Below are 18,284 nucleotides of genomic sequence, written 5' to 3'. Positions count from 1 at the left end.
ATCAATAATTACCTTAAATGTAAATGGATTAAATGCTCCACCAAAAGACATAGACTGGCTGAATGGATACAAAAACAAGACCCATATATATGCTGTCTACAGGAGACCCACTTCAGACCTAGAGACACATACAGACTGAAAGTGAGGAGATGGAAAAAGATATTACATGCAAATGGAAATCAAAAGAAAGCTGGAGTAGCAATTCTCATATCAGACACAATAGACTTTAAAATAAAGACTATTGCAAGAGACAAAGAAGGACACTACATAATGATCAAGGGATCAAGCCAAGAAGAAGTTATAACAATTGTAAATATTTATGCACCCAACAAAGGAGTACCTCAATATATAAGGCAAATGCTAATAGCCACAAAAGGAAAAATTGACAGTAACAGAATCATAGTTGGGGACTTTAACACCCCACTTTCACAAATGGACAGATCATCTAAAATGAAAATAAATAAGGAAACACAAGCTTTAAGTGATACATTAAAGAAGATGCACTTAATTGATATTTATAAGACATTCCATCCCAAAATAACAGCATACACTTTCTTTTCAAGTGCTCAAGGAACATTCTCCAGGATAGATCATAACTTGGGTCACAAATCAAACCTTGGTAAATTTAAGAAAATCGAAATCATATCAAGTATCATTTCCAACCACAACGCTATGAGACTAGATATCAATTACAGGGGAAAAAATCTGCAAAATATACAAACACATGGAGACTAAACAATGCACTACTAAATAACCAAGAGATCACTGAAGAAATCAAAGAGGAAATCCAAAAATACCTAGAAACAAATGACAATGAAAACACGACAACCCAAAACCCATGGGATGCGGCAAAAGCAGTTCTAAGAGGGAAGTTTATAGCAATACAATCCTACCACAAGAAACAAGAAACATCTCAAATTAACAACCTAACCTTACACCTAAAGCAATTAGAGAAAGAAGAACAAAAAAACCCCAAAGTTAGCAGAAGGAAAGAAATCATAAAAATCAGATCGGAAATAAATGAAAAAGAAATGAAGGAAACAGTAGCAAAGATCGATAAAACCAAAAGCTGGTTCTTTGAGAAGATAAAGTTGATAAACCATTAGGCAGACTCATCAAGAAAAAAAGGGAGAAGACTCAAATCAATAGAATTAGAAATGAAAAAGGAGAAGTAACAACTGACACTGCAGAAATACAAAGGATCATGAGAGATTACTACAAGCAATTATATGCCAGTAAAATGGACAGCCTGGAAGAAATGGACAAATTCTTAGAAAAGCACAACCTTCAGAGACTGAACCAGGAAGAAATAGAAAATATAAACAGACCAATCACAAGCAGTGAAATTGAGACTGTGATTAAAAATCTTCCAACAAACAAAGCCAAGGACCAGATGGCTTCACAGGCAAATGCTATCCAACATTTAGAGAAGAGCTAACAGCTATCCTTCTCAAACTCTTCCAAAATATAGCAGAGGGAAGAACACTCCCACACTCATTCTATGAGGCCACCATCACCCTGATACCAAAACCAGACAAAGATGTCACAAAGAAAGAAAACTACAGGCCAATATCACTGATGAACATAGATGCAAAAATCCTCAACAAAATACTAGCAAACAGAATCCAACAGCACAGTACATGGATCATACACCATGATCAAGTGGGGTTTATCACAGGAATGCAAGGTTTCTTCAATATATGCAAATCAATCAATGTGATAAATGATATTAACAAACTGAAGGAGAAAAACCATATGATCATCTCAATAGATGGAGAAAAATCTTTCGACAAAATTCAATACCCATTTACGATAAAAACCCTCCAGCAAGTAGGCATAGAGGAACTTACCTCAACATAATAAAGGCCATATATGACAAACTCACAGCCAACATCGTTCTCAAAGGTGAAAAACTGAAACTATTTCCACTAAGATCAGGAACAAGACAAGGTTGCCCACTCTCACCACTATTATTCAACATAGTTTTGGAAGTTTTAGCCACAGCAATCAGAGAAGAAAAAGAAATAAAAGGAATCTAAACTGGAAAAGAAGAAGTAAAGTTGTCACTGTTTGCAGATGACATGATACCATACATAGAGAATCCTAAAGATGGTACCAGAAAACTAGTAGAGGTAATCAATGAATTTGGTAAAACAGCAGGATACATCATTAATGCACAGAAATCTCCTGCATTCCTATACACTAATGATGAAAAATCTGAAAGAGAAATTAAGGAAACACTCCCATTTACCATTGCAACAAAAAGAATAAAATATCTGGAATAAACCTACCTAAGGAGACAAAAGACCTGTATGCAGAAAACTATAAGACACTGATGAAAGAAATTAAAGATGATACAAACAGATGGAGAGATATACCATATTCTTGGATTGGAAGAATCAAAGTTGTGAAAATGACTATACTACCCAAAGCAATCTACAGATTCAATGCAATCCCTATCAAACTACCAATGGCATTTTTCACAGAACTAGAACAAAAAATTTCACAATTTGTATGGAAACACAAAAGACCCTGAATAGACAAAGCAATATTGAAAAAGAAAAGCGGAGCTGGAGGAATCAGGCTCCCTGACTTCAGACTATAGTACAAAGCTACAGTCATCAAGACAGTATGGTACTGGCACAAAAACAGAAATATAGATCAATGGAACAGGATAGAAAGCCCAGAGATAAACCCATGCACATATGGTCACCTTAGTTTTGATAAAGCAGGCAAGAATATACAATGGAGAAAAGACAGCCTCTTTAATAAGTAGTGCTGGGAAAACTGGACAGCTATATGTAAAAGAATGAAGTTAGAACATTCCCTATACCATACAGAAAAATACACTCAAAATGGATTAAAGACCTAAATATAAGGCTAGACACTGTAAAACTGTTAGAGGAAAACATAGGCAGAACACTCTATGACATAAATCACAGCAAGATCCTTTTGCACCCACCTCCTAGAGAAAGGGGAGTGAAAACAAAAATAAACAAATGGGACCTAATGAAACTTCAAAGCTTTTGCACAGCAAAGGAAACCATAAACAAGATGAAAAGACAACCATCAGAATGGGAGAAAATATTTGCAAATGAAGCAACTGACAAAGGATTAATCTCCAAAATACACAAGCAGCTCAGGCAGCTCAATATCAAAAAAACAAACAACCCAATCCAAAAATGGGCAGAAGACCTAAATAGACTTTTCTCCAAAGAAGATATACGGATTGCCCACAAACATATGAAAGGATGCTCAACATCACAATTCATTAGAGGAAAGCGAATCAAAACTACAATGAGGTATCATCTCACACCAGTCAGAATGGCCATCATCAAAAAATCTACAAACAATAAACGCTGGAGAGGGTGTGGAGAAAAGGGAACCCTTTTGCGCTGTTGGCGGGAATGTAAATTGATACAGCCACTATGGAGAACAGTATGGAGGTTCCTTAAAAAACTAAAACTAGAACTACCATATGACCCAGCAATCCCACTACTGGGCATATACCCTGAGAAAACCATAATTCAAAAAGAGTCATGTACCACAATGTTCATTGCAGCTCTATTTACAATAGCCAGGACATGGAAGCAACCTAAGTGTCCACTGACAGATGAATGGATAAAGAAGATGTGGCCATATATACAATGGAATATTAGTCAGCCATAAAAAGAAACAAAATTGAGTTATTTGTAGTGAGGTGGATGGATTTAGAGTCTGTCATACAGAGTGAAGTAAGTCAGAAAGAGAAAAACAAATACCATATGCTAACACATATATATGGAATCTAAAAAAAAAAAAAGTTTCTGAAGAACCTAGGGGCAGGACAGGAATAAAGATGCAGACGTAGACAATGGACTTGAGGACACGAGAAGGGGGAAGGGTAAGCTGGGACGAAGTGAGAGAGTGGTATGGACTTATCTATACCACCAAATGTAAAATAGATAGCTAGTGGGAAGCAGCTGCATAGTACAGGTAGATCAGCTTGGTGCTTTGTGAGCACATAAAGGGGTGGGATAGGGAGGGAGGGAGGGAGATGCAGGAGGGAGGAGATATGGGGATATATATATATGTATAGCTGATTCACTTTGTAATAAAGCAGAAACTAATACACCATTGTAAAGCAATTATACTGCAGTAAAGCTGTTAAAAAAAAAAATCTCACTCAATAGCTAAGTTTTTTTTTGTTTTTGTTTTTGTTTTTTTGCCTCTGTTCTCTAGCCCTGAAGAATCTGCAACCATATTGTGTCACAACAAAATGGTAATTTGTCATGGGGTTTTAAGGTAACTTTTTTTTAATTGTTGTATTTAGCCCATTTATATTTAATGCCATTATTGATAAGGTCATGTTTAAATCTACAATCTTACCATTTATTTTCTCTTTTTTTCTTGAATTTTATTATATTTTATTTTTTATAAAGCAGGTTCTTATTAGTTATCCATCTTATACATATTAGTGTATGTATGTCAATCCCAATACCCCAATTCATCCCACCACCACTACCCCACCCCCCTGCTTTTCCCTCTTTGTGTCCATACTTTTGTTCTCTACATCTGTGTCTGATTTCTGCATTGCAAACTGGTTCAGCTGTACCATTTATTTAGATTCCACATATATGCTTTAATATATGGTATTTGTTTTTCTCTTTCTGACTTACTTCACTCTGTGCAAAAGCTTTTAAGTTTCATTTGTTCCCATTTGTTTATTTTTGTTTTTATTTCCATTACTCCAGTGGGTAGTAAGAAAAGATCTTGCTGTGATTTATGTCAAAGAGTGTTCTTCCTATGTTTTCCTCTAAGAGTTTTATAGTATCTGGTCTTACATTTTGGTCTTTAATCCATTTTGAGATTATTTTTGTGTATGGTGTTAGGGAGTGTTCCAATTTCATTCTTTTACATGTAGCTGTCCAGTTTTCCCAGCACCACTTATTGAAGAGACTCTCTTTTCTCCATTATATATCCTTGCCTCCTTTGTCATAGTTTAGTTGACCATAGGTGCGTGGGTTTATCTCTTGGGTCTCTGTCCTGTTCCATTGATCCATATTTCTGTTTTTGTGCCAGTACCATACTGTCTTGATTACTGCAGCTTTGTAGTAAAAGTCTGAAGTCAGGGAGTCTGATTCCTCCAGCTCCGTTTATTTCCCTAAAGACTGCTTTGGCTTTTCGGGTCATTTGTGTCTCCATACAAATTTTAAGATTTTTTGCTCGAGTTCTGTAAAAAATACCATTGGTAATTTGATAGGGATTGCATTGAATCTGTAGATTGCTTTGGGTAGTATAATCATTTTCACAATATTGTTTTTTCCAATCCAAGAACATGGTATATCTCTCCATTGGTTTGTATCATCTTTGATTTCTTTCATCAGTGTCTTATAGTTTTCTGAGTACAGGTCTTTTACCTTAATAGGTAGGTTTATTCCTAGGTATTTTATTCTTTTTTTGCAATGGTGAATGGGATTGTTTCCTTAATTTCTCCCTCTGATCTTTCGTTGTTAGTGTATAGGATTGCAAGAGATTTCTGTGCATTAATTTTGTATCCTGCAAATTTACCAAATTCACTGATTAGCTGTAGTGGTTTTCTGGTGGCATCTTTAGGATTATCGATGTATAGTATCATGTCACCTGCAAACAGTGACAGTTTTACTTCTTCTTTTCCAATTTGTATTCCTTTTATTTCTTTTTCTTCTCTGATTGCCATGGCTAGGACTTCCAAAACTATGTTGAATAATAGTGGCAAGAGTGGACATCCTTGTCTTGTTCCTGATCTAGAGAAATGCTTTCAGTTTTTCATAATTGAGAACGATGTTTGCTGTGGGTTTGTCATATATGGTCTTTATTATGTTGAGGCAGGTTCCCACTGTTTGCCCACTTTCTGGAGAGTTTTTATCATAAATGGGGGTTGAATTTTGTCAAAAGCTTTTATTGCATCTATTGAGATGATCATATGGTTTTTATTCTTCAAGTTGTTAATATGGCATATCACATTGATTGATTTGTGTATATTGAAGAATCCTTGCATCCATGGTATAAATTCCACTTGGTCATGGTGTATGATTCTTTTAATGTGTTGTTGGATTCTGTTTGCTAGTATTTTGTTGAGGATTTTTGCATGTATATTTATGAGTGATATTGGTCTGTAATTTTCTTTTTTTGTAGTATCTTTGTCTGGTTTTGGTATCAGGGTGATTATGGCCTCATAGAATGAGTCTGGGAGTGTTCCTTCCTCTGTAATTTTTTGTAAGAGTTTGAGGAGGATGGGTGTTGGCTCTTCTCTAAATGTGTGATAGAATTCTCCTGTGAAGCTATCTGGTCCGGGGCTTTTGTTTGTTGGAAGATTTTTAATCACAGTTTCAATTTCATTACTTGTGATTGGTCTGTTCCTATTTTCTCTTTCTTCCTGGTTCAGTCTTGTAAGGTTATACCTTTGTAAGAATTTGTCCAGTTCTTCCAGGTTGTCCATTTTATTGGCATAGAGTTTCTTTTAGTAGTCTCTTATGATGCTTTGTATTTCTGTGCATTGAATATCTTTTTCCACCCCCTCACTTTCAGTGTGTACGTGTCCCTAGGTCTGAAGTGGGTCTCTTGTAGACAGCATATATATGTGTCTTGTTTTTGTGTACTTTCAGCTAGCCTGTGTCTTTTGGTTGGAGCATTTAATGCATTCACAGTTAAGGTAATTATTGATATCTCTGTTCCTATTACCATTTTCTTAATTGTTTTGTTTTTGTTTTTGTAGGTCTTTCTCCTCTTGTATTTCCCACTTAGAAAAGTTCCTTTAGCATTTGTTGTAGAGCTGCTTTGATGCTGCTGAATTCTCTTAGCTTTTGCTTGTCTGTAAAGCTTTTGATTTCTCCGTCGAATCTGAATGAGTTCCTTGCTGGATAGAGTAATCTTGGTTGTACGTTCTTTCCTTTCATCACTTTAAATATATCATGCCACTCCCTTCTGGCTTGTAGAGTTTCTGCTGAAAAATCAGCTGTTAACCTTATGGGAGTTCCCTTGTATGTTATTTGTCGTTTTTCCCTTTTTGCATTTAATAATTTTTCTTTGTCTTTAATTTTTGTCAATTTGTTTACTATGAGTCTCAGCGTGTTTCTCCTTGGGTTTTCCTGCCTGGGACTCTGTGCTTCCTGGACTTGGGTGGCTATTTCTTTTCCCATGTTAGGGAAGTTATTGACCACAATCTCTTCAAATATTCTCTCAGGTCCTTTCTCTCTCTGTTCTCCTTCTGGAACCCCTATAATGTGAATGTTGGTGTGTTTAATGTTGTCCCAGAGGTCCCTTATATTGTCTTCATTTCTTTTCATTTTTTTTTTTTTTTTTTTTTTTTGCAACAGTGGATTCCATAATTCTGTCTTCCAGGTCACTTATCTGTTGTTCTGCCTCAGTTATTCTGCTATTGATTCCTTCTAGTGTATTTTTCATTGCAGTTATTTTATTGTTCATCTCTGTTTGTTTGTTCTTTAATTTTTCTAGGTGTTTGTTCTTTAATTCTTATAGGTCTTTGTTAAACATTTCTTGCATCTTCTCGATCTTTGCCTCCATTCTTTTTCCGAGGTCCTGGATCATCTTCACTATCATTATTCTGAATTCTTCTTCTGGAAGTTCGCCTATCTCAACTTACTTTAGTTGTTTTTCTGGGGTTTTAGCTTGTTCCTTCATCTGGTACATAATCGTCTGCCTTTTCATTTGGTCTATCTTTCTGTGAATGTGGTTTTTGTTTCACAGGCTGTAGTTCTTCTTGCTTCTGCTGTCTGCCCTCTAAGTTAACTTTTAAACAGTGAAAGTTGTCCTGTTAAAACTGGGAATCTCAGTAGCTATTTTATCTTTTTCCCACCCCAATGACCTACCTCTCAGGGTATGTTATTCTGAACTAGGATTTATTTTTGATATCTGTCTTTCTCTCACACCGTCATTCAATCTGTCATGAAAATATGCTGTTTCGATATGCAAAATATATCCCCAAGCAGACCCTTCTCCATACTGCTGCTATCACCACCTGGACCACTCATGTTCAAGTTACCCTCATCTCTGACCTCTCGTCCTGTAGGAGCTTCCAAGCTGGTGATCCTGCTCCTGCCCTTGCTCTTATACACTATATTCAGCACAGCAGCCATGGTGATCCACTTAAAATGTAAATGACTTTATATAAATATAGATGGCTCTCTTTTGGTCAAAATCTTCCAGCAAGCCCTTATTTCACTAAGAATTAAAGCTAATGTTATTACAATGACTAGTAAGGCTCTATATAAACTTACCCCCACCTGGCCTCCTTTTGTAATACTATCCCCCCATTGGCCTCATTGCTGTCCCTTGAACACACCGAGCATCTTCTTAGGGTTATCCTAGGAACTTTGCTCTAGCTGCTCATCTTCTGGACAAACTCCCTCACTCCTTTAAGTTTTTGCTCAAATATCGCCTACTCAGTAAAGCTTATCCTTGACACACTATTTAATGATACAAATTTCATCCTCCCTATGTTTTTGGCTCTACATATTCCCCTATCCTGCCTTACTTTTCCTTTTTTCTTAAGCACTTAAAATGTTTTAACATTCATTGCAATTTACTCATATATTTTAAAATTCCTAATTCTCCCCTCCCCTATTAGAAAGTAAGCTACATGAAGGCAGCAATCTTTGTTTTGTCCACTGATGTATCCCAAGCACCAAGAAGAGTGACTGGCCTCAGTAAATATTTGTTGAATGAATAAATGAAGATCATATGTGTATATAAGAAAGCTGAGTTAGTATACTGAGGATTTGATTATTTATTAAATGAGTTTATTTTCATATTATTTGGTTATTTCTCCTAAAAGAAGAATACAAACTCAGTTATAAAATTGGAAACACCCCAGCATTCATTAACTGAGGTTGGATTAAATAAAACATGTCCTAGAAACACAATGTAGGATAATTCTCATATAAGAGAATAAATGTGTGGCCCTTGTAGATACTTGAAAAATTATTGTGAAATAATGTTAAATGAAAAAAGAACACAAAACATTCTGTGTAGGGAACATATGAGTTTTTGGCATCAGTCTGGGGAGATGTCACTCTTTCATTCTCAGCCCTTGTGGTTCAGGTGAGGCTGACCTTACTCCAGAGATGAACATGTGATCCAGGGACAGCCAGTCAGAATTCTCTGACTTCCTAGCCGTGGTGATTGCTTCCAGTATAGACTTGAACACATGTTGAGCAACGAATCTACATCTTTGTGTTAGCTATTGGGAAATAAGTGTTTTCTGTGTGCTGTGATTACCAGCTCTAATAACAATGAAAACTTGGAGCTTCTATTGATTATCTTTGAAAATGAAGCCAACACAGAGAATATGTTGGCTAAGAGGTGAAGGAAAAAAAGAGATCAATATCAGATGATATTTTTAAACTCCTGGACCTACCTAATTTGAGTTATATTTTTTCACTTCTGAAAGGGTCCTGATTAGCATACAATCACACTGATTATAACTCTGTAGAACTTATATTTTAAAAATGAAGTATACATGAAGTCTTAGTTACTTTTTTATATTGATTAAGAACAGGGAATTTGATAAAGAATTTTTTTAATGGTGAAAGGGTTCTTTTTTCCTCTTTCATTCAAGAATTGGATTAAACAGTTAATAAAAACTAAAGCTCGGAAGTTAACTGAATTTTTCTGTTGTTTAAGCTTTAGGTTAATGAAGCCTTTGCTGTCAACAGTTTTACTGCTCTGACAAATTTAGAAACAGTACTTACTCTATAATTTTGTGTTTGGATTGTACAGAGAAATCGCAGTAATCCACTCCAACGTCTGTAAAGTCCACAAAGGTGGAGGACAGAATCTGGAATGCCCAAGGATTTTTTTCCTTGAGCTTTTGGCATACGTTAAATCCATCTACAATTTCTGAATCACCCCCAGTGACTGTTTGCTTTATGCAGTGCAGAAGCTGAACCTATGAAAAGAAACAGAGGACTATGTTTTAAAATGGTATGCACTTAACATTTTTGACAGTTTTAAGGAAAGATTCATAAAAGTAATTGAATTAAAATCAGCAAACCTTTTATATCTGTCTCTTTGGTGACAACAGAGAAAGAGGTTAGGGAGAAAAAGTTGCTTGTAATCAATAATTTATAGTTCAAACATTGTTACAGTTGAAGACAAGGGCACAGGCATATAATGTTCATTAGTAAACAAAAGGCACAGATCATAAGAGCAGTGATCTTATGAGTGAGCACTCTGTGTTGACTTTACAGAGGGGGTGGGATTTAATATGGGCAAAGGAGGGTGGATAAAATTTTGGATACATAGAATAGAATGGCAAGAGCTAATCAGGTGGCAGTGTTGATGGGTATGCAAAAATGCATACTTCACTGGGTCTCAAAAAGTTTGGCTGCAGTAGAGGGTCACAGCTGGGAATAGTAGATCCAGCTGGAAAGGTAATTTAGGATTTCATCAGGGAGAGTCTGGAATGTCAGATGAAAGATATTGGACTTTCTTGTGCACAGAGGGGAATCGTTAAAGTCTTTTGAATATGGAAGTAATGTAGTCAAGACTGAGTTGGAAATTATTAGTCTGGTGGTGTTGACAAGAGATACATTTTTTAAGGGGGGGAACTAGTGAGAGAGTAACTACTTGAGAATCTAATGCAGTAGTTCAAGCATAATGATAAGGGAATGAGGAAGGATGTGGCTATGAGGATGAATAAGCCCAAGATACACTGAGAATGAGAAACCAAAAGGAGTAAGTGTTAGTTACTTTTACTAAGAGTTAGGGAAAAATGTTTAACATTATTTCATTTTGAAAAACTAAATGTAGTAATATTTTAACAATATTCTTTTGAATGGAGTTGATTTGTTTTCCTCGGTTATATGATTCTTTTTGGTAAGTCAGCATGGGTGGGTGATTTTGAATACCTAAATTTTTAATACCTAAATTTAGACAGTAATTTTTCTGCTTAAAGAAACTAACACTATTCAGCTTAAAGAAACTAACACTATAAACTAAAACTTCCTCTACTGAATAAAATAAAAATAAAAGCCAGTGTCTGACAGTTCTTGTAGAAAGGAAGAGGCAAATATGATCAAATACTCAGACTAGGGGGATATCAGTATAAGTGGGGAAAATATCTATTTGGCTTGGTTATCTCCATAGATGGCTAGGGCAGTGCTGTCCATTAGAACTTTCTGTGATGATGGAAATGTTCTTCTGTGCTGCCCAATATAGTAGTCCCTAGTCCTATACAACTACTGTGCACTTGAAATGTGGTTAGTGTGACTTAATTAGATTAAATTACAATGTAAACAATCATAGGTGACTAGTGACTACTATATTGGATAGTGCAGATCTAGAACACAAATTCTGCCTCCTCCTAAATCCACACAAAATTTCTCAATATTTAAAATTTTATACATACTTGATCTTAAATTATGATGTTATAATGCATATTTATTAATTCCTCACAACAGTCCTTAGAATTCGATAATTTCATCTCCATCATATAGATGAAGAAACTGAGAGTCAGGTGTAAACACTGGCCAGGTGGTAAGAACTCTGCTAATACATGGCAAAGCTAATGTTCAAACCTCAGACTATTTGCTTCAAAGTCCTCATACAGCAAGTTCCTTTCCTGTAATAGGAGAAGTCCCTTTATAGTACTCTTACTAATTTGGTATTGTGTGGTGTGTGTGTTTATGTGTTTTGTAAACTTAAACTTCCATTACAGGTTGATAATACCTTATTTTCTGCTATTAGGAGATAACTGATCTAAATGAATAATGGTTCAGTCCTTAAATTGATGCTATTTTTTTTAAGCTTGAAAAAATATGTGCATAAGCTGACCAAGTCATTGTAGAGAATTATCTCATTGCCAGGGCAATGAGGGGTGAAACAGCATGATTAAAAAGAAGATGAAATGGAAATATCAAACTCAAGTCTTCCAAACTCCAAGAAGGCAAAGCAATAGCATAACTTTGTCTTTGGGAGAATCTGAGTGCTCTTTAAATCCTTTTATACTCTGCCATAATGAAGTCACAGAATATTTCAAATACAAACCTTAAAAAAAAAAGGTCAGCTGATGTCTTTTACATGTGGCAAGGCCAACTAATAATCTTCTTTTGTACATTTACATTTTAATGCCATCTTATGAAAGAAAAAAGACGATGGAGCCAGACAATACTTTCATTGCGAATTCAAAAGGTAAATATACGCCTGATGTGTATAAAACCCAATTTGATGTCATGTAAGTCATTCAGAACCAAAAATATTTTCTTTTTAAATGTTACTTTATGGCGGCATGTGACTTTTGGCCCAGACAAAGACAGTGAAGGAAGCAACATCTGTGTTTCATTAAAGATGTCTCCTTATCCTCCCCCACGTGATTGAAATTGATCAAACTGAACTCTCAACAGGTAACTCATTATCCAGATCATTTCATCTGTACTGAAAAGAGCATTGATTTATTTTGTTTGTTACAAAAGAGCTCAAACTTTGGTTCAACCCCTGAATAATTCAAAATGGAAATTTAAACAATAGCACAAGCAGGTGGCTACATTTTATTCATTATTTTACCAGAATCTAGACATTTCAGGAATCATTTTTTATTTAAAAATCTCCTATCAGATCACTTAGATTTGGATATTTCACTTGCTGGTAGAGATTGGTACAATTTTGTGGCATCTTTCAACCTCTTTTTGGCATATTTATTAAGTCTCTATTACATGCAAGGTGCTGGGTTAAGTCTTGAAATTTATGGAAGTATAAGATTCAATTCCTGTATTTCAAGAGTTTGTAATATATGACAAAGTCTATAAATAATCAACATTTTATAGAAATTATGGTAATTAGAAAGTCCAACTCAAGATCCCTATGGTGTGGTGAAAAAACTTGATGGAAGCCTGGTTTCAAGTTCAAGTTCCCTATTAATCAGCTGTCACCCTGTGAAAGTATTTAACCATGCTGGGTGCCATTTCATCATTTAACATAAAAAGACATGATGGCTCCTGTCTACCTTAAAGGAATTCTAAGAGGCATCAAATAAAGCAATATAAGTAAAAATGCTTTGAAAGAATATAAAATGCAGAAAAAAAAATATAAAATGCTATGAAAATGTCAAGCCTTATACTTCGGGGACATTTATGAAGTCATTTAATCACTTTTCCATAGGCTTTCAATTTTAACCCAGAAACAAACATAAACTCATAAAAAGCAGATAATTTAAAAATTTTAATAGAACCTAGTTTTCTAGTCTAATTTAAAAAACTTTATTCCATTTAACTTCTCCAACCTCTTTGGCAGATGAACTGAGCTGATTAGTTTGGCTTTTAACCCTCAGGGTTTTAGAAAATTTCTGGGCCACATTTAAAACAAATCACATTGTGTGACTTCCCCTCAATCCCTACCCAAAAAGGTGACTATTGAGGGTCATTTCACTGTCGTCATTTAGTTCAGAGTAATCATGTGGTGTTTTACAATCAACAAAATAATTTAAAACATGTGAAGTCAAATACTAGACTAGCTTAGTTAATACTGATGAGGACAATGGGTAACAAAGGCACAGGGAAAATGTGTCCAGTCAATATGATGAAAAACACAGGAATTTTGATTTTCCCCCATTTCACCTTCATTAGCTAGAGAACTGCCCCAAATTTCCACTTTCATTTACCTTTGAAGATATAAATTTCTGTGTGGCTATTTCATTTAGTCCCATTTAGCTCTAAAAATAGGAACAAAATATCTTTCCAAAGGTAGTTTCCTGACCATTTATTTCTTGGTTTAACAAAATGATGCTTTTGTAAAAATGTAGCTGGTTTAGTAAAATGGTAATTTTGTAACAATGTAGTGGAAGAGGAGGCTTCCAGAAAATCTGGAGGATTTGTGGTTCCATGGTGAACATCCCCCTCCTCAATGAAGTATCTGATAGCTGGGAGAGTAGATGATTTCCACAACCAGCCAGGGTTATTCTGCTTCTTGTATTCACACTCCTTTGTAGTACATCTTTGCAGCGTCTCCCATAAAAGGTGGCCTCTACTTCCTCATCCCTTGAATCTGGGCTAAACTTATGATGTGCTTTGACCAATAAAACATGGCAGAGATGACATTCTGCTGATTGAGGGGAGAGGATGACAGATCAGACGGAGCAGGGGCAAGTCATCTCAGCTACCACCTAGGTCAACAAGTCCCTAGCTGACTCAGCAGCCGCAGAACTACCCAGCTGAACATAGCCCAAATTGTCAAAACATGAGCTAAGTAAATGGCTGTTCTTTTACGCTGTGAAGTTATGGAGTGGGTTTTTTTTTGTTTTTTAGTTTTTTTTTTTTGCAGCAATAGCTAACTGATATGAATGGTGGCCATGTGACTTTGTGGGAAAAACTCTACATTGTGTTCCCTGGTTTTATTTTCTCTTTTAACTCTCTTGGGAATGGTAAATGTGCAAAAAGACCTCAAGATGTACCACTGTGGTAAAATGTCTTGGCAAAGCAACAAATGCCAATAGTTATTTCCAGGGAGAAATGAAGAAATGTAAAAAAAAAAAAAAAAAAAAAAACATGAAAATCTTCTATTCCTTGGGAATATGAGGCTATTCAGAATTTAAGTACAGAGATTTTCTGAGTTTGGATTGTGTTTGGAGAAAGATCTACATAAGACAAATTAGCTAGTGAAACATATAATCTTCTAGGCTCAAAATGCAGGAGGATATTAGTCCTTGGCCTGCCTTGTGGAAAATATGTTGAGGCTCACCTTACCCCAGGTGGATGATGAAGGGCTGGATAATCAGTGTGAAAGCTTAGCTTCCCAGTTGTGTAAGCCACATTGTTTGCGTCGATTTTGTCTTGCACTTGCCAAGTGTGTCTGTAAAATACAAGAAACGTGTTTAAACAGGCTGTCACTAAGCCAGAGGAAATGTGTTAGAATGAACTTGAGACATGGGGCAAATGGAAACTTCATTTTATGAAATAATTACCATAATGACTATGAGTCAGGTAAAGAGTCTGACCTTTCTTTGTCCAAAGTAACCATTTAAGAATCAGCATCTCCTCATTTCTCTTCTCCTCTCCAAAAAAGAGTGCAGAATTTATAAAGAGGTGTATATGGGTGTAGGTTATGTTTCTTAATAGCTTAATGCATTTGAAAAAATGATTTATTGAGGCAAAATTTACAGAACATAAAATGAACCACTTTAAAGTGAACACTTCAGAAGCATTTAGAACATTTACAATGTTGGTAACCAACACCTTTTTTATGTAGTTTCAAAACACTTCCATCACTCCAAACTAGAACCTCTTACCCATTAAGCAGTTTCTTCCTATTCTGTCCTCTTCCCAGTCTCTGGCAAACAACAATCTGCTTTCTTTCTCTATGGATTTACCTCTTTTGGCTATTTAATGTAAATAGAATCATACAATATGTGACTTCTTGTGTCTGGCTTCTTTGACTTAACATAATATTTTTGAGATTCATCCATGTTGTAGCATGTATCAGTACTTCATTCTCTTTTATGGTTGAGTAATGTCCTATTGTATGGATATACCACAATGTGTCTATCCATTCGTCATTTGATGGACATTTGCGCTGTTCTACTCTTTGGTTATTGTGAATATTGCTGGTTTGAACATGTGAACATGTTCAAGAACATGCATTTATTTGAATAACTGTTCTCAAATTTTTTGGGAGGGTAATACTTAGGAGTGGAATTATGGGATTATGTCATAATTATATATTTAACTTTTTGAGGAACCACCAAATTGTTTGCCACAACAGCTGAGCCATTTTACATTCTCACCAGCAATGTGTGAGGGTTCCAATTTCTCCACATCCTCACTACACTTGTTTTCTGTTGTTTGGTTTTTTAAAATTATTTATAGCCATCTTAGTGGGTGTGAAGTGGTAGATTGTGGGTTCGATTTGTGATATCCTAATGACTAAAGATGTTGAGCAACTTTTCATGTGCTTGTTGGGCATTTGTATATCTACTTTAAAGAAATGTATTCAAGTATTTTTCCCATTTTAAAATTGTCTTTTTTTTTTGTTAAGTTGTAAGAGTTCTTTATATATCTGAGATACTAGATCCTTAGATACATGATTTGCAAATATTTTTGCCTCTTCTGTAGGTTGTCTTTTCATTTTCTTGGAATGTCCTTTGATGTTCAAAAGTTTTTAATTTTGATGAAGTCCTATTAATTTATATTTGTTGCTGTTTTTGGTGTTATATGTATGAATCCACTGCCTAATTCAAGGTCATGAATATTTACTCCTATGTTTTCTCTTAAGAATTTAATGGTTTTAGCTCTATAATTGATCCACTTGGAGTTATTTTTTTATAAGTGGTGTGAGTAAGAGGTCTCAGTTCATTCTTTTGCATGTGGGTATACAGTTGTCTTAGTACCATTTGTTGAAGAGAGTATTTTTCCCCCATTGAATGGTTTCAGCACCCTTGTTAAAAATCAATCAGCTATAGATGTATGGGTTTATTTATGCACTTTCACTTATATTCCATTAGTCTATATGTCTATCCTTATCCCAGTACCACAATATTTTGATTACTGTTGATCTGTAGTAAGTTTTAAAATCAGGAAGGGTAAGTCCTCCAACTTTGTTCTTTTCAATATTGTTTTGGCTATTCAGAACCCCTTGCAATTTCCTATCAATTTGAGGATTGGATTTTCCATTTATGCAAAAAGGCCATTGGAATTTTGGCAAGGACTGCATTGACTCTGTAGCCCACTTTGGTTAGTATTGATATCTTTAACTATATTATGTCTTACAATTCATGAATATGGGATGTCCTTCCATTTATTAGATCTTTAATTTCATTCAGCAACATTTTGTAGTTTTCATTTTACAAGTCTTTCACCTCCTTGGTTAAAGTTATTCATAGGTATTTTATTCTTCTAGATTCTATTGTAAATGGAATTGTTTTCTTAATTTCCTTTTCAGACTGTTCATTGCTGATATACATAAAACAACTGACTTTTCTGCATGGATCTTGTATCCTCCAACTTTGCTGCATTCATTTATTAGCTCCAGTAACTTTTTTGTGCATTCTTTTTGTGCATGATCACAGGATCATGCCATCTGGGAAGAGAGATAGATTAACTTCTTCCTTTATCATTTGGATGCTTTTATTTCTATTTTTTGCCTAACTGCTCTTGTCGAAATTTCTAGTACAATGTTGAACATAAGTGGTAAAAAACAGCATTCTGTCTTATTCCTGATCTTAGGGAGAACTTAATGAATTTTTAATTACACTCTTGTAACTTCACTCAGATCAAGAAACAGAACTTTAAGCTCAACTATATGCCCTGTCCGAGTCACCATCCTTTCTCTCTTCTCTAGAATAACCATGACCATGACTTCTATATTTATCATTTCTTTGCATTTCTTTACATTTTTATTCCCTGAATGTGTATCCTAAGACACTATGTTTAATCTTGCCCATTAAAAACAATTGTTATGTCTTTTAAGTCTCTTAATCTATATGTTTCTCTTCCAGCCTATTCTTCTTACAATTTATTATTTGAAGAAGTTAGTGAATTTGCTCTATAGAGTTCCTCACAGCCTGGACTTTGTAGATTGTATACTCATGGTGTAGTTCAACATGTTCCTTGTCCTCTGTGTTTGTGGAAAATTGGCAGCTAAATGCAGAGGCTTGGGCAGACTCTCTCTTCTCTCTTTAACAAAACTATAGATGTGATTGTGTTCTTTTATTACAAGGCACAGAATATCTAGATGTCTTTCTTTTTGTGATATTTGTTGCTCGTGCTCAATGGCTAGACCCACTAATTCACTGGGGATTCCAAATAGTGAAATACCAAATTAATAATTTCTTTTTTATTTATCAGTTGGAATACGTTTAAAAAGATTCATTTTCCCTCATCTACTATTTGTTTACCCCATATAATAGCTTAAATAGGGATGATGAGATAAATGCTTGATTCTTTCCTTTATTTACCATTTTGCTATGTCATGGGTTAGTTTTCTACCACTCCAAGATGATTAATAAGTTTTTTTAAAAAGTAACATCATAGATGAAAATGGATTAAAATTAAATAGAGGTAATGGTTTCACAACATTGCCAATGTACTAAATGACAGAGAAATGCACATGTTAAAATGGTTAATTTTATGTTATGTCAATTTTACCTCTATTACCAAAAAATAGCTTGACTTAAACGTTATAAAAAGTTAATTAAAAAAATAACTAGAGATTACTTGCAACTCTGTGGCAAGAGAAGCAACCATTATTCAGATTTTTGTAAGGCTTTTCCTTGGAAGATTGAAACAATGGGTAATTGGAAGGAAGCTGTGTCTCAA

General features: G+C 35.1%; 1 protein-coding gene across 2 annotated transcripts in view; it reads right to left on the bottom strand.

Moving 5' to 3' along the window:
* BBOX1 (gamma-butyrobetaine hydroxylase 1) overlaps positions 1–18,284 on the bottom strand; it is an 80,624-nt gene that overhangs the window by 8,932 nt on the left and 53,408 nt on the right. For both annotated transcript variants that reach the window (XM_061203174.1, XM_061203175.1), the window contains 2 exons: positions 14,718–14,823; positions 9,732–9,928 (listed from right to left, as the gene is read on the bottom strand). In XM_061203174.1, the coding sequence (XP_061059157.1) occupies positions 9,732–9,928; positions 14,718–14,823 (303 nt within the window). The remainder of the gene's footprint in view (positions 1–9,731; positions 9,929–14,717; positions 14,824–18,284) is intronic.

The sequence above is a fragment of the Eubalaena glacialis genome, chromosome 10 (assembly GCF_028564815.1).
Source record: "Eubalaena glacialis isolate mEubGla1 chromosome 10, mEubGla1.1.hap2.+ XY, whole genome shotgun sequence".
Lineage (NCBI taxonomy): Eukaryota > Metazoa > Chordata > Mammalia > Artiodactyla > Balaenidae > Eubalaena > Eubalaena glacialis.
Note: the sequence above shows the minus strand (reverse complement) of the source record. Positions and strands in the feature narration are given on the sequence as shown.